We start from the raw sequence: 23,146 nt of genomic DNA on the forward strand, positions 1-23,146 counted from the left end.
ATCGTACTTTGTATCCCATTGTTTATGAAGTGCCACTGGGAGCTCAGCATTTCCAGTATTCTTTCCTTACTTTTTCTTCCTTCAGAATTGTTCTGGTGCATTCAGCCTTAAACTGCAAGCAGCCCTGGCTGCTCTTTAATGTGCTTTCATTCACTAATAACTTGTTTGCCAAAATAAATTTGCCCGTATAAACCGGGTATTTCAAGTGCATAGCATTGCTATTTTTTTGGTGTTTTAGAAACATGAAGCTTGTGCAAAGGGCAGGAGGGTATATATCAAATAACTACAGAAACGGGGAGGAGTCCTGAGAACAGTGCAGCAAATTTCAAATGACTGAAAGCAGGAGTTATACATATTAGTTGATGCTCCTCTCCTATGCAAATGTTGCAGAAACCAGTGAGCCAAATTAATTCAGAGATGCAGGGATAGATCTATCCTGATTCTGCCAAAACAGCTCCTCAGTTTTGATTGGCAGAGCAGAATTCCCTACTCCACATGCAGTCATTCAGCACTAATAAACTCGCTGTAGACCAGCCTTCTGGCTTGTCATCTCCACTCAGCTTCCTCTGGAGACACTAAGCATTTGCAGAATATTTTTAAATATGTTTCACTATTAAATGCATTCAGTCTGGGCAAGCAGGAATTGATATTTAATGGTTAATGACATTTTAAACCACAGTATGCAGTTCCTTACATTGTTACATGCTTTTGCCTTGTGTCTTTATTCAGAGCAGATGCAAGCTCCACTGGGTTAAACAGTGTGATTACAAGGCCAGATCCACAAAGCATATTGGTCTCCCATTGAAACCACTGAGAAGTTAGGGGCTTGTGCAGCAATTCAGATGTAAATATCTGAGCAGATGTTCGCCTGAAAAAGCATAGAAAATGAACAAAAGAAAACTCAAATAAGGAAAAAGTTTTCTGAGAAATGCCAAGGAGTTATTACTTTAGTTTTTCACAGATTTTGCTATATCTCTCCTGAATTTCTCATGTTCTCCATTTGGATAGACTTGAATATTTCCGTGATTACTTGAAAGGTGAACAGCCTTACAGGTAACGTCAGGGTTACTACCAGAATGCTGGCTCCACAACCCAAGTGATGTAAAGTACCAGAATGTATAAACACTTTACAGAATCACAGAATCACCAAGGTTGGAAAAGACCTACAAGACCATCCACCGATCACCAATAGCTCTCACTAAACCACATCCGTCAACACAATGTACAAATGTTCCTTGAACACCTCCAGGATCAGTGACTCCAACACTTCCCTGGGCAGCCCATTCCAGCCCCTGACCATTCTTTCAGAGAACTAGTATTTCTCTGGGGTGTGGGTGTAAGTACAATGTCCTTATCCATGTCATCAATAAAGATACCGAAGAGGACAGGCCCCAGCACTGAACCCTGGGGAACACCACTCCTGGCTAGTCACCTGCTGGATTTAATTCCATTCATGACCAGCCAGTTCCTTACCCAGCCAAGGGTGTACATGTCCAAGCTATGGCCTGTCAGCTTCTGCATGAGAATACTGTGGGATACAGTGTCAAAGGCTTTGCTGAAGTCTAGGTAGACCACATCAACAGCCTTTCCCTCATCCACCAGATGGGTCAGTAGATCATAGAAGGAGATCAGGTTGGTCAAGCAGGACCTGCCCTCCATGAACTCATGCTGGCTGGGCCTGATCGCCCAGTTGTCCCTCACATGCTGCATGATCTCCCTGAAGACAATCTGCTCCATAACCTTAAAACAATCTGCTCCACAACCTGCCCTGGCACCAAGGCCATGCTAACAGGCCTGTAGTTCCCCTGATCATCCTTACAACCTTTCTTGTAAATGGGAGTCACACTGGCAAGCCTGCAGTCTTCTGGGACCCCACCAGTCAACAAGGAGCACTGATAGATGATGGAAAGCAGCTCGGATATCACCTCTGCCAGTTCCCTCAGCAATCTCTACAATTTTTCTGAAGTACATAAATATGCTATTTGTCCTCATGAAAGCTTAATCAAGAGTGCAGCTTATCGAGATGAAGGATGGAGAGCTTACAGTGATTTTTGCTTTTGACAGGTTGCTTTGCTACCAAATAATGCTGCAGATCTTAGCAAGCAAATCACTGGTGAAAAAGTGCTTGCATCTAATGCATATATCCCCGGCCCCCCAGGACAGCCTGGCCAACAAGGTCCTCCAGGTAAGACACAGACCAGAGGTATGAATTAATGCCATGAGAAAAAATAATAAGCTTCCATCTTCCAGTATGATAGGATTTAATGTTCTGTGACTACTGTGATTAAATCTTCATTTGTGGTAAACTGAAAAACATGCTGGTCATTATTCAATCATCCTCTGTCAACTGTCTAACAACAGTCCCTTGTATTTCCTATTTTCCATGTATTTCTTGATGGGCAAAGCTGGTTTTGTTCTGCATGTGTCAATTTTCTCCCTCTCCCTACTACACTGCACCTGCTTCACTTGTCATTCCCCATTTCTTAACTCTGTCCTAAGCACCCTGCATTACATTTCAGAAATACTCATTATTTAGATTGTTAATAGAGCAGATTTTCTTTCAGTTTATTGGAGTTTGTGCCAAATGTTTTGTTTTTCCTTGTCTGGTTTTGCAAGGATTCATTTCTTGATTTTATATTGTGCTTGGGATTCAAAGAAAACTGAAAAGTATAACTACACTCTTACCTTCACTTTTATAAGGTATAGAGTGAAACAATGAGAAAAGCAGAGTTGCTAGTACTCTAACTTAAGCCAGATATCCTGCAACCTGCAGTGATATTTAAAGTTTTGCTAACTGTTGAATGTAAATCTGATTTTGGGCTAGCAGTAAATGCAGGGAATTTTAGTACTGTTCTGAATTTGTGGAATACTTTTACCAAGGACTAGCTGATATTCCTTACCAGGTTTGATTCTTTACATGCAGAACTGCCCTCCATTTATCGCCACTTCTGCAGTCTTGCTATTTCTTATTTTATTTTATTTTATTTGAGTTTTTATCTCATTTTCTTGGAGGATGAGTATCTTCAGTCTTCACTATAACATAAATGCCAGGACAATGTGGTTAGAGATTCTACGTCTGCCTCTGAAATGTATGGCACACTGTCTTGCAATCTCTCTATCGTAGGCTGGCTCTGCATGTCTTCCATCTGGTTCCCATCACTGCGCTGTCCAAGGTACTGTAGAATTCTCTCCTCATCCCCGCTGACCTTCTCTCCTGCTCTGCCATTACCAACAGCATGGCCAAGACTCGAGCAGCAGTCTGAGTGGTTCATCACTAAATTTATTTCTTGTGATAACCATAGTTGTGAATATTCTGTCCTTATGAACTCTTTTTTTTTCTTACTGCCTTTCATTTCTTGGGTCTTTCACATGACTTCAGTATGCAGGAAAGTTCTTTCTCTTCTAATTGCAAAGCAATTCTGCCAATGATACTTTAATTAACTTTTATTCATTACAGATGTTTTTTTAGGTTTCCACAGTGTTCTCTTGATCTAAACCTCTACTTTGTTGTCTGCGTGCCTCCTAAAAACTAACATTTTCTGCTGAGCCAGCAGAAGCTGAAAAGGTTATAAAGTAAAATCCAAGAACGGAGCTTTTCTTGCCCTACTTTCTTGACTGCTGTAGTGTGAAAAAGAGACCTGCAAATCACTGCTGAAAAGGGTTTGCTTCTGTGCCAGTCATGTAGATGGCTTTGACCCAACATTTCCATGACTTTTTCTGAGGCTTTCTTTTTAAGAGATGATTCTGAGATGTGACTTGTTCTTTTCCCCTTTTCTTTGTTGTGCGAAAATGACTTTTCTGCTTTTGTTTTCATCCCTGGTCTGTGTCACCCAACACTTGGAAGTGGTAACCTTGTTTTGTTTTCTGGTTGAGTTTTGATGTTGTTGTTTGATTGGGGGCTTGTTTGTTGGTTGGTTGGTTGTTTTTGTTGTTGCTCTTTGGGTTTCGTTCGTTGTGGGCTTTTTTTCGAACACACAGGATTTCATTGCTTTGTTAAGACTGTTTGTAGTTACTGTGGCAAGGAGTGATGTTACCTAAATTTGCTTCTATGTTGGTTACATTGTGGATTTGGGTGTGTTAAGGTAACTAGTCAATTGGGTGGTTCAAAAAATAGCCCATCCCCACTGCTGGTGCTGATGAAGTGTGCTGAAGGCTTTCCCTGGCAGATAACCTTTGCTGTCAATTGCAGGGGCACCAGGACCGAAAGGAAGTCAAGGAGTTCCTGGGTCACCTGGACCTCCTGGACAGCCAGGCCCCCGGGGATCAATGGGACCTATGGGCCCATCTCCAGATATATCTCACATTAAGCAGGGCAGACGTGGCCCCGTGGTCAGTATTCTCACCTCCTCTCATGCACTGTATGATTGACCTTAGCCCTGCAACCAATTGTGTCCTTGTGAACACTTTCTTTTCTGTTGCAGGGCCCACCTGGAGCACCAGGGAGAGATGGCAGCAAGGTGAGGAGAGGTACAATGTACCTTGTAAAGTGCAGATGTACCTTGTAAAGTGCAGGCTTGCTAGATACCTTTTATGCACTTGCAGACTTTTACCTTCTCATTTCACTTCCTAAGCTGAAAATACTCTATTGTCCTATTCCTTTGTATCTTTCTTGCACAATTCTGTCCTTCCCATTCCTGAAGTCTTAAAAATAATAGCCCTGTCAGGCTATCGGGCAGCTGCTTTTTCTTTCTCTGCAACAATTTTGGCTTTTCTAAGCAGAAGCAATATTTGTGCAATAGTCCATTTCATTACACTGTTCTTTTGTGATTTTCTCCTGTGAATTCATTTGTTTGTTTGTTACGACCTAGGATCTGTTTCCATCAGTAGCAACCATCTCTGCTCCTGCTAGAGTTGGTGGCAATTTCCTGTCTTCTTTCTTGTATATTCCTGGTTCTTCTTGGTATATTTGTTCCCACTTCACTTGCTTTTATTTTTCTGAGCAAGCAAAGTTGATGTAAGCTGATGATTTTTCATCTGTAGCCAGTAAGGGAGTCTGCACAGGTAAACTTTGATTTTTCTGGTTTCCTTTTGTCACAGCAACTTAACTGAGCTGGTATTGATTACAGGGGGAGCGAGGTGCACCAGGACCAAAAGGGATACCTGTAAGTATCACTCACAGCAAGTGCTTCGACAGCAGAGTGATGCTGGCTATCAGCAGACCAGACAAAAGGAAGATAAACTTCTCCTCTGCCAAAATTACAGTGAATTACACTTTTGAGGAAATGGATTTTTAGGAAAGTGCAGCAGAGCATCCTCAGTATTGAACAATGCAGTCTACTGTGTTAATTCTGCTAAAAAGAAGCAATGATATTCTGTAATTAGATAGAAACAGGTAGATACTCTCTACATTGTAATTACCAACTAACATAGTAAGCACTAGACAACAGTGGGGTTAACACTGAAAACTATCTTCCAAACATCAGCATTCCCCAAATAATTTCTAAAAGAAATATTACCAATTGTTAATTAGTTATTCTATCAGTTTAATAAGAATACAAGGAACCAGTACTTCTATCCTCTTTTTGCACATGGTGTTGAGATGCACTTTAAAGGCAGATACAGCAAAGGAATTGTTTTGTAACACAGAGCTGAGAATTCTGCCAGAACCTGTCAATAGATATGAAGCAGTATTTCAGTGAATTACTTCTACAAGGGTAATTATATCAACCTGTTTGAAAACTTAAATATGATATGACCCTGCCTTGTAACTGCAGGGCCCACCAGGTTCATTCGACTTCCTATTGCTGATGATGGCAGACATCAGAAATGACATCGCAGAGCTGCAGGAGAGAGTGTTTGGACGGAGGACTCATTCATCAACAGAGGAGTTTCCATTACCTCAGGAATTTACAAACTATCATGACACAGTAGATTTTGGATCTGGAGAAGACTACAAACCACGGGCAGCACCAAGAGACTCCAGGATACAGAAGGCAGCCCATCCTTAGCTATGCCTACTGAAAAATAGAGCCCTCTAGAGTTCTTTGTTATAAAAATGCACTGACAATGTAAAATATATATAGATTATTTTCCATCTTTATCTTTGCTTTTCCCTAACCATGCTGCCTGTACTGTAGCTTTCCCAGTTCACGATGGCCTCCTTGCAGTAATTCTATACCTTCAAGCCTGCACTGTGCATTGTATGCAGTTTATCAGGAAAACCTTCTTAATGTATAGGGCTAGCATGAATCAAGCAAGAGCTAGCTAATGGGGCAGACAACAGCATCTTATCTGCCTACCTGTGGTTCTGCGTCCAAATGACCCAGTGCCTAAATTTTGCGAGGGGTAGAGAGGTGGGAGAGGTAGCTGAACATCATCCCCAAAAGACATCAGTAATGAAAGCCGAGGTTCACATTTACTTTATACACGTAAATGAATTATTCCACTGGACACAAGTCTTCTGCTAGTGTCCCCAAGCTCAGGAGAGCATGAAAAGTGGATCTCCATTTCACAGCAGAGGCCAGTTCAGTGTGAGGAGTCTCCTTCTGTTATGCTTCACCATGACAGGAAAAGAAATTATGATGAAGCAGTGATGCTCATTGATTAAGAAATTATGTGGCTTGCTGTTAGCAGAGAAGTGTACAAAGACAGTCAAGAAGACGTCTTGTCCTAAACTAACAATACTTTTTCCTTACTGTTTCTTTCACTGTTCAGTGTGAAACCAAGTTCTCTTTCTCAGCAGGTTCATACTGGGTACATTTTCACACAGATGAGCAAGAGAACAGGGATAGAGCAGGAAAAGCAAGCATATGTCAATCAGGTTGGCTTATTGGCAAGCAAATATCTCAACCTTGCAGAAAGTCAAGATTCTGACCTGCAGGTGATTGTCTTCCTTGGTGAAATGCTGACTCAGTTTCACTTGATCCAAGTAAAACTGAGACCAGAGAGAGGCCTCGTTTGCAAAGAGCTTACATCTGTTGTATTCCTCTACTGCATGAGAGCAACCTAGATGGCATTCACAGAACTGGAACACAAGAGTTGCAGTGTATATGGCTGGGTATATGAGGAGAATGGGTAGGTGCAGGAGTGCACATGACAAAACACTTCACGTGGTACAAGGATAGCTAAGGTGAGGTACTGCACATGGGATCCTGTATTTGTGAGGAGGGATGAAAGGCAGTGCCCTTTTTTTTTTTACACTGGAAAATGGGATGCACAAGTTAGATCATACCTCATGGATGATGTATGTTAACTTTTTTATGGGGATTTTCTCAGCTGCTGAGGACTTTGCCATGCTTAGAAGATAAAGGAGTATATTAAGCACCAAATTTCAATGTTGTTATCTGTGTAGCTGCTACAAGATGTTTAGTGCTGGGTCCTGTCCACATCACAAATGCAAAGAAAAAATTATTTTGCCATGTTTTCCATGGCTTGCAAGTTCCAGTAGAATAATTACTGGTAAAAAAAAAAAAATAAGGAGGTCCTTTTCAGATAGTCTGTAGATTTCTGGAACCCCTTCCATACTCTCTAGGCCAAAAGATAGTTGGTGTAATCCCTACACCACCAGAACAGGTCACGCTGTATAAACAGCTGGCTGTCAAGACCTGCCATATCTTTTGTATATTATCTGAAGAGGATTTTCTTCATTCCTGTAATTGTTTCACAGCTTTTCACTATCAGTATGCCACAAGCATGGGCATTAGGCTTAAGAATGTTAATGTTCTTTATTCCTCTTCACACTACATGCATATCAGTATTTACAAAGCAATGACTAAGCCGCTGGTATAGCTAAGGAAAAATGAGTGCTCTCACTCTCTGGTCTTTGGGCTTTTTCTCTGTAAGGACCTCACCCAGCAGCTACACATCCAAGTAATCTTATGAAGGAGGTAATGGGGATATCAGTGAGACCTGAGGAAGGAACTTATGGCCAAAGGAAGGGTGTTCTTACATACATCAGACTGAAAGAAACATCAAAGGCAGCATTAACTGAGGCATGTATGTATTATTGTCTAAATTTCAAAGAGGCAACTAGGTATAAATTATGAATATGCAATAAGTACAATTGTTAAATGTCCAATTATGTATTTGTAACTGTTGCAAATTATGTAACCCTTGCATATGTTCACCACCCATGACCTGCTGGACCAGGTTGATTTCCACTACAGAATCAGAAGCTGCAATTGCTTGAACCACCAGATATTGAACAATGAATTAAATGAGTCACTTCCTCCATACTGACTAAATTCTATTGCCCACTGCACTCAAGAAGGTACCTTCCCCCCGCCCAAAAAAAAACACCACACACACACACAAAAAAAAAGGCACTTAAAATTGAGTTCTGCTTTTCTGAATATAGATGAATACCAGTTCCTACAGTCTGACAACTGAATTCAAGGGAATGCAGTACTTGCCCTGCTTTGTGTAAGTATTTAGGGAAGGGAAACTCTGATACTGCACCAGAAAAGTAGGTAAAATATGTGCCTTGTTGTAAGTGCAGGAAGCTGAAGCTGTCCCACAGACTTGAGAATATAAAATAGGGCACATTTTCACATGCCCTTCTGAATGCCTTTCTCAATATCTTCTCTTTCATAGTCTGCATCATGGTTTTTTTTTTCACAGTCCAGAGCTGTTTCTTTCCAGCATACATGCTTCCTCCATAAAAATGGTGAAGGAAAGAGCAACTTGGGTTTGTCCTTGTGCCTCTACCTCCTTTTCACGGACTCCTTGCCCCAAAGTGCTGTTGGCTGAGCAGCAGCAGGGAGAAGATGCTGCGGTAATGACATGTTCGCTCCACAGGGCAGAGTGAACCTCTAGCAGGGAGAGTTCCTCTGAGCAAAGCTGGGAAGGTTCAGCCTTGTGTCTGACACCTCTGTGTAATTAATTGTATGGTAGCTTTCATAATACACTGCATCAGAATCATTTCACTTCAGTTTCTAGAGAAACACATGCTGCAGCTCACAAAAATGAAGATTTCTTAAGCATGCACCATTTTTTATAAACACAGATCAGAGGAGTCACCTCCAGTTTTAAGCAGATACCAGAGAGAGAGTAGAAAGTCATTGGCTTATAAATTATTCATTTCTCTATAGCTCCAAAAGTAATAACCTAAGAAGGATGCAGTAACATCTATACTCATGTCCGGTTTCATTACTAGGCTCATGCACATGACAACTTTGTCTCATATAAATACTATGTATAATTTTATTAGAAAGAAATATTATTTTGATGTTAAGACATCAAGTTATAAGCAGAAGGATAATAAAGAGTTTGTTATTTTATTGATATTGGAAATATATTTAATGGAAACATTTTAAAGAGTGTGTAGTGATGGGGAAATACTGATTGTTAAAAGGCTTAACACAAGCAAAAAGCTTCCAGGGACGTATGGGATTAGTCTTCCTTGCAAAACTAGAATACTGACACATAACAATTCTTACATGTTCAGGTTAAAGCAGGAAAAGGAGAGGAAAATGGATTGAGAACAGAATTATTACCATCCCTGGAGTTATTTCTGGTACCACAGTTTGAATAACATACTTCCTAGAAGTGTTTCAGAGTTAATATGTTAAGCCCCAGAGAAGCAACAAAAGATGGGGGTGCAAGAACTTGTTAATTTCACTTAAAATTTGTATGTTTGTTCCTATTACACATTCCAGTAAGTATACTGTTCGCTTTATTTATATATAAAATACTAAAATGTGTATAAAATGATGGTGATTTTAAGATGTATTCGTAATAACAAAGATATTTTTTCTTACACTGTTGGTAGCTGCTTCTGTTCCATGTACTTTTGCTTGCACTTAAAGCGCTGGTTAGAAGAAACAAGGAGGACGCCTGACACTGCCTTTTAGCATTCTGCTTGGAACTAGATGATATGCACAGCCACAAGCACAGCTATGGGGATATGGCGTTCTGTGTTTGTGACAATAAGGCACATACCCACCTTGATACTGCAATGGCCTCATGAGCACTGGCCTTGGTCTTACCCACACTGCTGGCACACACAGCTTACAGCCACAGAATCATTAAGGTCTTCTAATCCAACCAACGCCCACCATGCCCACTAACTACATCTCTCAGTGCCATATCTCCACCTCTTGGGGATTGTGACTCTATCACCCAACCAGGCAGCCCAGGTCACAGCATCACCACTCTTTTGAAGCCTATACCCACCATGAGCCTCCTATCACGCCATTTGTGGACATCCCCTCTTGTTCTATCGCTGGTACCTGGGACAAGAGGCCACCACGACCTCCTGAAGAGAGCAATAAGGTCTCCCCTGAGCCTCCTCTTCTCCACACTGAACAATCCCAATTCTCATAGCCACTGCCCATAAGAACTGCGCTCTCACAGCTTCACTGCCGTTCTCTGGCCATGCTCCCGCACCTCAGTGTCTTCCTGGCAATGAGGGGATCCAGCACAGACAGAAAGGGCGGTGGGGAAGCACCTGGAAGGCGTTGAGGCGCCGGCAGGCAAAATGGCGGCAGACAAAATGGCGGCCGGCGCCAAGATCCGCGCCTCCCGGCATGCAGCGCGGCACATCCCACGCTAAGACTACACTTCCGGCATACAACGCGCCTGCGCATATGTGACGTCACTACAGTGCGACGGGCCTACTTCCGGTTGTGGCGGCGGGGCGGCGGGATGCGGCTGTCGGTGTGGGCCGCGATCTCTCACGGCCGCGTGTACCGGCGGCTGGGCCACGGCCCGCGCTCGCGGCTCGACCTGCTGCGCAACCTGGTGACGGCGCTGGTGCGGCACGAGCGTATCGAGGCACCGTGGGCCCGAGCCGACGAGATGAGAGGTTACGCGGAACGGGTGAGTGGCGGGGACGGGCCGGGATGGGGCGGGAGCGGCGGCCTTGGGCCGCTGACGGGGCTGCCCCGCTTCCCCCCGCAGCTCATTGACTACGCCAAGCGCGGGGACACGGACGAGCGCGCCATGCGCATGGCGGACTTCTGGCTGACGGTAGGTAACCCCCGGCCCCGCACCGCCCCCGGCCCGTGGAACCCCGGGCTGAGCGTTCCCACCGACCCGCAGGAGAAGGACCTGATCCATAAGCTGTTCAAAGTGCTGGCGCCCCGATACCAGCCGCACCCCGGTAGTTACACCCGCATGCTGCACATCCCCAACCGAGACAACTTGGACCGTGCCAAGATGGCTGTGATCGAGCTGAAGGGGAACCCCTTCCCACCGCTCATACAACCGCGTCGGGACAGTGAGAAGACGCTGCTCAACCAGCTGCTGAAGGGCTGCCGGGAGGATGCCCAGCGGGCTGCTGGCCCCTGAGAGCATCGTGCAGGGATCCTGCTCTGCCCCTGGTGTGTCCCGTGTGGGTGAGCTGCCTGTGCACTAGGCAGAGAGCTCACACCTGCTGCTCTTCTGGAGCACAGGGGTGGAAGGTGTCCCAGGGGGGCCTAGGGTTTATTCCTCTCCTTAAATGATCATAACGGGTACAGGCTCAAGATTTACCTTCCTCTTCTTGTGATTTAGTAGCAACTTTGCAAAAGGAGGAAGTCGAGCTATACGCCCTAGTGGTTGATATTCTCTGTGTAAATAAACTACTTTGAAAAATGAATTTGTTTCTGTTTGGATTATGTTATTGTGTGCAGGAGTTAATCATTTATTCCAAACAATTTCTTATTCTGTAGCCCTGTACTCTAGCATAATGACTCCACATAACTTCATATTCTTTAGAAGCCACTTGCAGACTTTCAGCTCTGGAAATTCAAAGAATCAAGTTAGCTTCACTGTTCCAGCAGTGCTGACTGCAAACAAACACAGTAGCACTGAAATTGATAAAACCAGCAGTACTGTAGCAACGTGTATTACTAGGAGGCAACAGTATTACTTTTACAGGCAATAGTAACAACTTGGAGATGTGAAACTTGGAATTGCTGGCTTTGCACTTGATTTGTATGGTCCTAGCTGTAGCTTTTGGGCTGGGGAAAAGAAACAGACACATTGTGTTCTTTTCTCCCTGTCAGGGTCTACAAGCTAAGACTACCCAGTAATCTTAAGTAGTGAAGTGTTAGCTGTATGGAAGAAAAAATCCAATCATAGGAAAGTTCATGACAATTCAGTCATGCTTTCTTCAGAACTCTCCCACAGACTCACTTCTGCTTTAATGAAATCCACTGAGAAATATAGGAAGGATGAGATAGTGCGTAAGGAAAGGAGAAGTGAATGTTGCAGAGACCTTAATCTGGTGGAAGGTGATGTTAGGTTAGGTCATCACCTTCAGGGTGTCCAGTTGTAAGGTCATTAGAAATAAGAAATTGCATGCCTTGCACAGATGACTTAATGTAATCTATATGTATATAGATATATGTATGACCTAGTGTGATCTATAGCTATTTTCTCCATAACAGAAGAAATGAATGAACTGTTGCTGCATAGGTTCCCCATATTAAAATTTAATATTGAGGCTTTAATTCACGAATAATAGACTACTACATACTTAAATTGGTCTTTTGTCCTAGCAAACTGAACTGTAGCACAACACCTGCAGTCTAATGCCCCAGAATGCTGACTCTATCCCTCTGCACATTCCCACTGTGCTTTAGGAGCAGAAGTACTGCCCAGTTTTTTCACTGTAGTTTCAATGTGATAAGGCAACTGCACACTCCAAAGGCAAAGAAGAGTGCTGTTTCTTATGATTCATATCAGAAATGTGAACCATGTTTGATAAGTGTGACTCTGTTGCCCACCAGTTCATCTCAGTTAGCTCGGCAGATTAATTTTTGTGTGGTATTTGATGAGAGGTAGAAGTTTAAGCACAACATTTTTTTTTTCCCTTATCTGCCCATTTGCCACTTTCTTGGAGGAGGAAAGGCAAACTATTCAAAACATTTTGGTAAAAAAAATGAAGGGTATGAATGATGAAAAATAAATATGTCAGGGGAGGAAGACTGTGGCCCTTTGGCACTAGCTGAAAAGATTGTTATGTCTATGTTATTGGTTGCCAAAACATCCATTTTATTCAAAGAATAAGTCAGAAGAGAAGCTAGACATACAAATGTGCCAGTGGTAACTTAGAGATACAATTGGGTAAAAAAGTATTTAATGAGGGCAAGCAAGTGAAGGTTTCTTCTAGTGGTGCTTAGATTTAATAATCTCAAAAGAAAAAGGGTAGAAAAGCTAGAAGGTACTAAGGTAAGTAGGGGGAAAGTCCTGATACAGATTCTTAATGTACAAATTGAGTGTGCATACCCATTTTTTGCCATGGGTGTTTAAAAGAGCTGAAAACACATTCCTAACCTCACAAGCTCAGTGTGTAGTTCCTCTAAACACAACTCTCCTACTGAACGTCCCTGAATGTTTCCTGAAGTTATGTTGACTTCTATCAAGAGAGGCAGCCATGGATCTAAGTTGTCTTCAACTCGGATGGGTCAAGCTTTCAGCTGCCTGTAGAGGAAAATAAAGGGAAATTTAAGTCTCTTCTTTTTACTTTCTTGCATTCTTGCTGTCACTAAGATCTTCTCTATCAGTCTTACAACCTTATAATAGATTCAAATATACACATCTATATGATTGTCCACATAATTCTTCTGTTCTTCCTCTGCCCTTCCCTCTGGAAGATGAAGGCCTACCTGACTGCAGTTGTGAGGCACTGGTACCAGTCATTAATATCCTGCTGGTCAGTGGACATCAACAACAGTGTCTTGTATGGGAAGGAAAGCTGAAAAACAAACAGGAGAGACTCAGCCCCGCATGTTGATTTCTGCCTTTTTTTTTTTTTCCAGATAGTTAGAAACATTTTGCATTGGCACACGGACGGGCTGGAAAGTACTCAGCAAGTGCCAGACTTCTAGATAGAGATGTCAGCTTGCTTTCATTTAACAGTGTTAGGAAGTCAGCAGTGCCAGTCTGAATACGCTGGTCTTTCAGTTTTCTGTTATTTCAAGCTGCCTCTAGAGGTCCTTCCACTACCACCAACTACAGACACACTGTTTAACAAATAATTCGTTTTTATAGCTTACGCTCAAGCAATGAGTCAACAAAGCCTCCCAGGTGCTGCAGTCTAGAAAAACCTGAATTTAAAACATTCACCTAAGGCATTACTCCCAGACAGAGCTCGTGTAGTCCTCAAAGAGTTGTAAGCACAATAAATACCCATTGTGATAGTACCATCCTACTTCTACATTCTCTGTTTTTCAGGATTCTCTCTCAAGTAATTCCACAGTCACAGCTTGACATGCTTGACATGAGGCTGTGGGGCTATCCCACAAGCATGTGCTCAGCTGATGGCATGTCAGAGTGTGATCAGACTCTCCTCAGCTGACCTATGTGGAACAAGCAGCAGCCTGTATTCCAGGGTTCAGCAGGGCCCACACTGAAGGGAAAATGACAGCCTGCATCACCCCAAAAGAGAAGAGCTGCCCTAACTCAGACTAGTTCTTTGCATTTACCATAGTCACCACTTAACAACTCAGCCATGCTGCTGCTGAGACAGTTAAAGACTTGCTTTGCAATTTCACCCACTGATATTTCTGCCAGGCAGAAGCAAGAAGACTTACACTGAGGAGTCCTCCATCGCCCTGAGTGTGGCCAAACACTTTATTCACTACACACTCATGAAGAGGGTAGACAGCTGTGCAGTCCAGTTTATCGGAGTTTAGCAGATGCAGCGGGTGGCAGGGCTTTGTTGAGATAAAGATATCAGAAAAAAGGAAGAACATCCTGCGCTTCAGTTCGTCACCCTTTGAAGGCACAACCGAAAGCCAGCCTTCCCGGATATACCAGCGCCCTAAGCATGCAAGAAAAATAAAGACAGTTGTCAATCACTGGCACAAGAAAGGATCTTAATTTACAAAAAAGAATACAGGCATTACCCTTGTGAACTGCCGGGCTCTGTACCAATCCCAGCCACTAGAAGGCACCAACACCCACACATGGCTTTTCACTAACAAACCTTCAGATTCCACAAGCTGTCTTAAACGGGGTTACTCAATTTGATTGCCATTAACAGCAAAGCAGAAGTTAGCCTAAAGTTATAAAATTTATTCTATTACCCCTGTTTGGTTTTTTTTTCTGCTTGTGTGTGCTGATAAAAACTATTTCACAGGTCATCTAACTGCATACAAACCTCTACTAGTTAACAAATTACAGAATAGAGATTGCTGCTGTAATGAAAATCAGCAAAGGGAAACAAAAATAACACACTGAGAAGAGGGCTTCAATAGGCAGCTTTATTAGATTACAGAGAGGGTCCAGCGTATTCTTACCCACAAAATGAACAGCAAAGTTAAAATTAGAGAAATCAGCTGGAAAAAAAATAATAATAATAATAATCAAAAAGCCTAGATGTGGGCAATGATGTTTTAAAAAAACACATTAAAAAATGGAATGATTAAGGCCATGTCTCTAACCAGCATGATTGTAGACAATAGCCATTAACTCTTAGTGAAGACACTTGCCTGTAAGAATATTATTTATAACAATCCAAAGCCTTATTATGATACCACCACCTGTCCTGGTCTGGGAAACAGTTGCCAGAGAACTTCAGCCACTGTTTTTTGTGCCACAGATTCTGGCTGCACTTGTAAGTGTATTTTTAGAGAACAGCACTATTTTAAGTACGGATTGTGTGTCTTAGTATACAACACTTATAAAACACAGAGACAAGAGAGCTGCTGCTTAGCTTAATCTACAGAAATGGTGTATCCTACCAGAACAGGAAACTGAAGAACAGAATGGAATGGGGCAGGGATCAGTCTGAGTTTAAAAAACAAATGGAAAGAAGGTGTTGGTGTGGATCTGGGCATCGTTTCCCTCATGCCATGCTGTGATCAGACTCATACAGATTGAGCTGGAGCTCCAAAATAATTCAGTTTCTTTCTCTCATTCTCATCAAGGACTTCTATTCCAGACCTCCTTGGGCTCCTGTGAACTAAGTTTCTGAATGCATGTCATCAGCTCCTTTTATCTGAATGCCAGACACTTAATATGCTGCTTATCTTTACTTAAAAATTAAAAAGGTGCCTAAATAACTTACTAATTACATTACTTCACTACCTATGAAATTCAGGTCAGAAGAGGAAGTCTGACTGACATGGGTAGGGTCAGAGATGAAGGCAAAACTACCTCCAGTTATCTCAGCTTGGCAGAAGGAAAACAGAGCTGACTATAAGACCTACCTGGAGCCACCACCTGGATCTTCTGTCCTTTGAGGAGTTTCTGAACCCTGTGTAGCTCCAGTAAGTTCTCTCTCTTACGAACGATGTCCTGGACCCACTGAGACACCTCAGAAACAGATTTAGCAGCCTCTGAAATTACATCAGCATATTTTCAGGTTATCACAATTGAGTGTGTATACTATCAAGCTGTGAAAACATAAGGTGAAATTAAGGAAGCGAATGTTTTAAACCAAGTATCGATAACAAATTTATTCCTTAATTTCAATTGATATTGGCTTCAGGAAGATAATGTCGTATTATCCTAGAAAACTGAGGTCTGTGACCAACACAACTGGCATTTTTCCAATCTAACCCCTATGCCAGTTTCCCAGTAGGTCACTCTACATTGCAATTCCCTATTCTTTGTCAGGAATATGTATCAATCAAGATGGTGATTGTGTTAGAAATCCAAACAGATGAAGATTTTTCTTCTTGTGGAAATAGACCAAAAACTAGAAAATGTTAGCAAGAAAACTAACACTAATAAGAATGCTAGTATTTATAGGGGAAATGGAAGCAGTGGTGTTTAGAGATGGTATCATACTTGCAAGTTTCTGGTACTCAGCATTGCCTGTGCTGGTGTTCTCCAGTATGTCTCTGAGGAAATGCTTGTACCTAAGATAGGAGAAGTTTTATTGCACAATACCAGGAACAGAAACATCACCTTTATTGTAAAAACCATTAACAGTACACCATCAGCACACAGAGTACACACCTCTAAATCTAACCATGTGGCTTTGGGTCATAATTCATTGCTCACATTCACTTTATCTTCAGATGTATCAGTTATATTACCCTGTATTTTTTATACATTTGCAAGCCTTTGGAATTTCCTGGAGTGCTGTTAAGAACAACTTCACAGATTGTTTCTTGAGACACCGAGACAACTTCAAGATTCATAAAAATGCCTTCAATTACAGACATTTCTCCTTAAACAACTGGGGTTTTTTTGTTTCTTCTTTATGTCTGAATAGAAGCATTCATGCCACGTGTCTACACAGGAAAATAAAGTCATTCCTGTCCAGTCTTAACAAAAAGAATCAGATCTCTTCAACTAGTTTCTCCCAGTAAAATCAAACGATTTTCAGTCTGAACTGACAGAATAAATTCTAAGCAGATTCATTAAATGGTAGAAGTCATCTCACTTGCAGTACATGTAAGTGAAAAGTGAATAGAAAAGAGATGATTAATGAAAAAGTTAGACCTTCTGTTAAAAAAGCCTAATTTTTCTAACAAATATACTGTCTTCAAAATTCAAAGGAATGACCCAAAAGATTACAGTAAAAAAGACTGCTTACATTTACCTAGTTGATTAAAAATGGTATCTGTAAGACAGTGGTATGCTCAACCCTTTATTTTCAAATAAACAAGGCTCTAATCTCTTAAATGCACTGTAGTAGCACTGTACGGCTAAAGAGCAGCTACTTGTCCTACAGCAGCTGCAAACGGGCTCCTAGAGTATTACCCAGGTTCTGTATTACCTTCATACCCTTCTCCAAACCAGGCAGCCACTGAGTGCATACAGCACTCTACTCATGCAGTCAGCCTGCCTTCTCAAAGGACACCTCAAGGAGAGGGCAGCAATGGGATCTGTCTGGTCTCATACAACTGTGGCAGGCACCAAATACAAGAAAAGCACATGGTCCTGATAATCACACACAGGAGAAAAGCTCCCCTGACTTCATCTCACCTCTCTCCAAAAGTGACCATTTACAAGAAGGGAGTTGTGCTCCAGACCAGCAACCTGCACAAATGCAGAGCACAACAGTCCCTAGCTGGGAGCAGCACCTCTGCAGTGCTTCACACAGCTTGCTTTTGTTGAGAGCCTAACTTAAGCCACCTACTGAGATGACTCCAATTCTATCTTGGAGCTAAATAAAGGGTTTAGGATCCAGGGCTAAACAAAGGAATCAGTCACCATCCAGATACACTGATTCTGCTTTACAAGCACATCCTGAGGACCATTTCACTACATGCTCCAATTTGGAGACACATGGTATTACTATTAGCAAGACACTATACATGAATTTTGGCTTTCTCATACTAACACCATGAGGACTCAGAACAGCTCACTTACTGGTGCACCCTCTGCAGAGGCAAAGGAAGCAAATCCTCGAGCTTCATCCCTTGAAACTGAGGTCGAGTTTCTTGGAGCTTTTTAAAACGTCGGAATGATTTATTTTTCCTCAATTGTTCCTGCATGCAGCAGAGAAGGTACATTGTTTTGAGAGTATAAAAGAAATACACATGCTAGTTTGCACCAGCAATTAGAAAATGGAACTTCAGTACTAAATACAAGCATCAGCAGCTTATTTTGTGGCCACGGACAAGCCATTTCCTTTCTTCTGACCACTATCTCCCAGCGAGTAGTTTAAATTATATCCCCCCTTCATACATGCACAGCAGTACTAATCTAGTGCCCTGGTTCCAGCTGAGACAGAGTTAACCTTTTCTTAGTAGCGTCTGGTATGATGCTGTATTTTGGCTATGGGAGAAAAACAATGTTGATAACACAGTGAAGCTTTAGTTGTTGCTGAGCAGTGCTGCACAGAGCCAAGGTTATTTCAATTTCTTGTACTGTCTACTGTCCTCACAGCAAAGGGGCTGAGGAGGGAGCTGGAAAGGGATAGATTCAGGACAGCTGACCTAAGCAGGCCACAGGAATATTCCATACCATAAGGCATCAAAACTATAAAACTGACAGGTGTTTGCTATGCTCTTGACACTGCTCATGGACCAGCTGGGCACGTGTTTGGTTCTTTCCCAGTAGGAGTGGAAGAGTGAACAAAGGACAGAACAGCGTGGTGCTGAACTGCTGTGGGGTTAAACCACAAGTTAGTATCACCACCTGTGGCTTTTTGCCATTCATTCCAAGACAAAGCAATGCAGACCCACATTCCCATCACCTCAAGGCACCTCTCCAAAGTCAAAATATGATTATATGTGAGCAAGCAAAAAAGAACAGATATCCCAGTACATTTCTGTCAGAAGGGAATTCTGTCAGAAGGACAGGAAACAGCCCAGTAAAAGGAAAAAAACCAACCACTCAAGAATCAGAAGCAAAAGCAAAAGAATGCTTCAAAGAATGGAGGAGAGGGAAAAGACAATGGGAAGAGTAAAGGAGATACGTACCATCAAGGTTTTATTTGCCTGTTCGAAATTCTCAGCATAGTAACCATAAAGCTCCAATTTCTGACAGAAATTCTCCAATCCTAGTCCTAAATTGCCTCTCTCCAGGTGAAATGACAGAACTCTGTGCACAGGGAGGAAAGATAATTAGGCAAGGGTACATTACTGATACCGTTTCCTGAGCTCCTTCTGGTTCATTCCTATGCTTACTTTCATTTGCCAGCCTCCATCTCACATTCACTTTCTATCCAGAACTTATGCTTCATGGTCATAGAACAAGCTGCAGAAAACAACCCTTAAAAATAGTACAGAGTAGTTTTTCTGGGTTTAAGCTACTATCCAGAAAACAATCGTCAAACGGAAGGGACCCTAAAGACCACCTAGATCCATCCCCCTGTTGTGGGCAAGGTTTCCACCCAAACAACGAGGCATCCAGATATGTGGACACAGATCAGCATGGGTACATCTGCAACTGTCATACTTCTAGTGGTGGTAGAAATGAATGCCTATTTTACAAGATATTAGCTTTATTTCCTCAAGTCCTACTTTCTCATTGACACACTGTTCTCTTCATACCATTACAGAATCACAGAACTGTAGGGGTTGGAATGGATCTCTGGAAATAATCTAGTGCAACCCTTTGCTAAAGCAGGTTCCCTGGAGTTCATTGCACAGGAAAGCATCCAGATGGGTCTTGAGTATCTCCAGAGAAGGAGACTCCCCCACCTCACTAGGCAGCCCGTTCTAGTGCTCCATCACCCTCACAGTAAAGATGCTTTTTTCCATTAGTTTGTTCACTTACTGGCTGGCAGAATATATGGATTCCAGGCTTCCAAATATGGTTTCCATTACAGCAGGTTTCAGTGTCCCTTTGGCCTTTAAAATTGTCACAAAGAACTAAATAGGAAAGAGTTAAAAATCACAGGTAATTCAAAGATCATTCTTAGCACTGAACACAGGCAAGAATTTGCAGCCTGCACAGTCGAGCTCAGAAGGACAGCAGGTATCATGAGCACCTATCTAAAATATCTATCGTCACATTAAGTATTTTCGGTAACCTTGACCATAGCTAGAAGCACGTGACTGAGTCTATTTCAGTATTCCAAGATGCATCTGTTTTTAACTGCCTACTTCTTCATCTATCTGTGTGTTTTCTATGTCCCTATCAAGCAGCTTAAGCCAAGTCCCCTGTATGGTCAAAACTTATGGCTAGGTATGAACCAAAGTCAAAGGGCCAAAACCACAAGCCATCAGATGCATAACAAGATGTAAAAGACAGGAAGACAGAAAAAAAACACCAGCTTTCAGGTTCAGCAACATAAAGAGCTGTGATTTGTCGCATATTGCATAGATGCATTGAATTCATGTCCTGCGACCTCATGACAACAGAAATAAACACGTGCTTCCTGGGGACAGCCATGTATCAGAAGGGCCTAAATACACACCGTTACCACCAGATACAGCTGCTCAAGGTATCTGTGCTCCGTTTCCAGCAGCTCCTTGGCTGTGCGGCAGCGCTTTCTCTCCCAGCGAGCCCTCTGCTCTTCCACTGTGTTTGCTCCAGGCATCCGTAGAAGGGGTGAGTAGCTCATGGTAGCTGATAAACTGAAAGGTAACCACTCCTGAGAGCCAGGAGAGATGGGCACACAACAAATGCACAACGTGAGCCAAAGGGCACAAACTCTATGGTTTCTGTGGAAGACAGGAAGTCAGTTAACAGCAACATTCAACAACAGCTTCCTCAGTTTTCTTCTGCATTCTGACTTGTGGGGACACGAACCTTGCATCAACCAGAGGAAAAATGACAGTAAGACCCAACAGTGAAAGCAAGAGAAGTAACACATTACAATGCAGCCCTAAGCAAAACTCATGCACACAGTTCCACCTGCTTTACTAGCCCACATGCTGCTGCTTCCTGTGCTTTAGGCCATCCTTCATGCAGACATCTCACTAACAGCACAGACATCGGCAGGTTGAAGAGGTACAGCATATAAAAACAGAAAACAGTCCTAAGATTTGTGCTACAAGTGAGATTGTTCCCCCCCCCCCCCCCCCCATGGAGAATCCCCTAAAAGTGAGTGTTTTGCACAGCTATTTTTTAACAGTAGTTTGTCATTTCAGAGGTGAGAGCCCAAGCAACCATCATGAACCACCCTGTGCACTTATTAGCAGGCTTTGCTGCTGCTCTTCTTCAAGAGCATCACAGCTTTCTTACACAGAAAAACATTCTCACCACCCTCTCCCAGAGAATGAAACAGACGCCAGCACAGCGTTCATTACGTCTAGCTTTCTTTTTATGAAGAGGAAGAGCGGCTTGTTGCATGCTTGCCATGATGCTAAGGCTGTGGTTTCAGGGTAAGCTTGCCGCTCTATCTTGGGCTGCCCCCACAGAAGTTCTGCCTCACAAACATTTAAGCTATGCTAGCATAGAAATTTATGTTGTCTCAGAGAAGAGCGTTTGTCAAATACAGCCTTCCAGACATTTCAGATATCAAAAGTCACGCAAAGAGTATGGCCTCCTTAGCTTAGCAGAAGTCCAGATGGCTGAGGGACGTGCGCATTGTTTCGTAGCACCAGGCATTTCTTCTGGGTTTTTTCCTCACACTTATTCATGAAACAGCCACAAGACTTACTAAGGTCAAGTCTTTCTCACTACGAGATGCGGCTGGGAGCTGGAGAGGCAGCTCTGCAGTAACGCTAACCAATGGTTTAGCATCAGCACACAAATTACATTCTGAGAGGCGACCATCCAGAGAGTATCTTTACCCAGGGCAGGTTGCACAATTTGTTTAAAACAAAACCAAATGAGGTAACGAATGACCACCAGGCTATACCATCTCAATTTAAATCTAATGAAATCTCACTATTTCAAGCCTACATGTAATGAGTTGCCTGGAACCTCTGGGCAGAATAGAAAACACAAAAGCACACCAGCTCATTTCTTCCTTCTCAGACTCAGTATAAAATCTATTGGTCAAAGCTTGTATAACTAACGACTTCAAGATGGTCTGCCAATATTCCAAGTGACACCTCTGACCTGGGGGTACTGGTGGATACAGCTGGGTGTGAGCCAGCAGTGTGCCCTGTGGCTCAACCAGCCAGCCGGATCCTGGGCTGCATCCAAAGCATTTGGAGGGAGGGGATCCTGCCCCTCTGCTCTGCGCTGTGACACCTCACCTGGAGCACTGTGCCCACAGCTGGAGTGCTCAGCACAGGTTGCCCATGGAGGCGGTGGATGCCCCATCTGTAGAAGTACCCCAGGTCAGGGCGAAGGGACTGTGAGCATCTGATGGAGCTGTGGGTACCCCTGTTCACTACAGGGGAGCTCAGCCAGGTGATTTTCAAGGGTCTCCCCAAACCGTCCTATGAAATTTTCAGGGTTTTCTTTGTTGCTGTTTTTTTTTTCTTTAAACTTGTGAAAGAGTTTGGGGTATCCTGGAAAAACAACCAGCAATCAGGACTAATTGTGAGGCCAGCATGCTGGAGCACATGGCAGACTCACTACATTGCTTACCATGGGCTGCTCACACAGCGAGCAGGAGTTGATGCACACACACTGAACGTGCTGCTCCGTAGCAGCCCTGCTCCAGCTCCCTCCTTCCTGAGGAGGCCCCAGCGTACCCGCAAGGCTTCCCCTCATCATCTCCTTCCTTCTGCCCGCCGCCCCGCACCGTGACCCGGTTTGCTGCTGCCCCGACCCCCGGGCTGTCCTGGAGCCATGTTGGCGCTCCCGGGGCGGCCAGGCACCGCACCGCACAGTACAGCACAGTACAGCAAAGTAGAGAAGAGTAAAGAACAGTACAGTACAGTACAGCCACCCCTCGGCTCTCCCCTCGTCCAATGGCACCGCCGCCCGTTACCTGCTCCAGCTCCGCGGTCGCCGCTCCGCGTTCAAACCG

At 43.1% G+C, this 23,146-nt stretch overlaps 3 protein-coding genes across 9 annotated transcripts in view; 2 read left to right on the forward strand and 1 right to left on the reverse strand.

The window, feature by feature from the left end:
* CCBE1 (collagen and calcium binding EGF domains 1) overlaps positions 1 to 9,697 on the forward strand; it is an 84,687-nt gene extending 74,990 nt beyond the window's left edge. The window contains exons 7-12 of one of the 4 annotated variants that reach the window (XR_014939265.1): positions 2,065 to 2,185; positions 3,125 to 3,173; positions 4,190 to 4,329; positions 4,422 to 4,457; positions 5,067 to 5,102; positions 5,715 to 6,040. Coding sequence is in view for 2 of the 4 variants with exons in the window: in XM_015848333.3 (XP_015703819.1) it covers positions 2,065 to 2,185; positions 4,190 to 4,329; positions 4,422 to 4,457; positions 5,067 to 5,102; positions 5,715 to 5,948 (567 nt within the window). In the remaining 2 variants the exon portion in view is untranslated. Of the gene's footprint in view, positions 1 to 2,064; positions 2,186 to 3,124; positions 3,174 to 4,189; positions 4,330 to 4,421; positions 4,458 to 5,066; positions 5,103 to 5,714 lie in introns of all 4 variants that reach the window. The other 3 variants (XR_014939266.1, XM_015848333.3, XM_085528521.1) reach the window with 3 other exon arrangements.
* An 842-nt stretch (positions 9,698 to 10,539) lies between these two features.
* MRPL17 (mitochondrial ribosomal protein L17) lies at positions 10,540 to 11,518 on the forward strand. Of its 2 annotated transcripts, XM_015848340.3 has the most exons (3): positions 10,540 to 10,758; positions 10,840 to 10,908; positions 10,981 to 11,518. In XM_015848340.3, exons 1-3 carry the CDS (start codon positions 10,585 to 10,587, stop codon positions 11,227 to 11,229), a joined length of 492 nt encoding a protein of 163 aa, XP_015703826.1. In that variant the 5' UTR covers positions 10,540 to 10,584; the 3' UTR covers positions 11,230 to 11,518. The 2 variants fall into 2 exon arrangements, with proteins under 2 accessions (XP_015703826.1, XP_085384649.1); XM_085528523.1 differs by having other exon boundaries at positions 10,540 to 10,908.
* A 1,376-nt stretch (positions 11,519 to 12,894) lies between these two features.
* On the reverse strand, positions 12,895 to 23,140 carry ARHGEF39 (Rho guanine nucleotide exchange factor 39). 3 transcript variants are annotated; one of them, XM_015848339.3, is made up of 10 exons: positions 23,108 to 23,140; positions 20,693 to 20,852; positions 20,050 to 20,144; positions 19,251 to 19,371; positions 18,196 to 18,314; positions 16,663 to 16,733; positions 16,080 to 16,208; positions 14,460 to 14,689; positions 13,533 to 13,621; positions 12,895 to 13,347 (listed from the first exon to the last, which is right to left on the reverse strand). In XM_015848339.3, the coding sequence occupies exons 2-10, from the start codon at positions 20,837 to 20,839 to the stop codon at positions 13,332 to 13,334; spliced, it is 1,017 nt and encodes a 338-aa protein (XP_015703825.1). In that variant the 5' UTR covers positions 20,840 to 20,852; positions 23,108 to 23,140; the 3' UTR covers positions 12,895 to 13,331. The 3 variants fall into 3 exon arrangements, with proteins under 3 accessions (XP_015703825.1, XP_015703823.1, XP_085384648.1); XM_015848337.2 differs by having other exon boundaries at positions 20,693 to 20,939; XM_085528522.1 differs by having other exon boundaries at positions 22,762 to 23,140.
* Positions 23,141 to 23,146: the final 6 nt, after the last annotated feature.

This window comes from Coturnix japonica, chromosome Z (genome assembly GCF_054131305.1).
Source record: "Coturnix japonica strain WE chromosome Z, WE-NBRP24, whole genome shotgun sequence".
NCBI lineage: Eukaryota > Metazoa > Chordata > Aves > Galliformes > Phasianidae > Coturnix > Coturnix japonica.

What these genes read in the sequence shown, in the direction of transcription:
- MRPL17 (XM_085528523.1), top strand. Translation starts at nt 10,585, where the DNA reads ATGCGGCTGTCGGTGTGGGCCGCGATCTCTCACGGCCGCGTGTACCGG. An exon ending in TGGCGGACTTCTGGCTGACG is followed by an intron (nt 10,909 to 10,980) that starts GTAGGTAACCCC and finishes ACCGACCCGCAG; the next exon opens with GAGAAGGACCTGATCCATAA.
- ARHGEF39 (XM_015848339.3), bottom strand. Translation starts at nt 20,839, where the DNA reads ATGAGCTACTCACCCCTTCTACGGATGCCTGGAGCAAACACAGTGGAA. An exon ending in AGGCAAATAAAACCTTGATG is followed by an intron (nt 18,315 to 19,250) that starts GTACGTATCTCC and finishes TGCTGCATGCAG; the next exon opens with GAACAATTGAGGAAAAATAA. An exon ending in CCTCTGCAGAGGGTGCACCA is followed by an intron (nt 16,734 to 18,195) that starts GTAAGTGAGCTG and finishes CTCCTATCTTAG; the next exon opens with GTACAAGCATTTCCTCAGAG.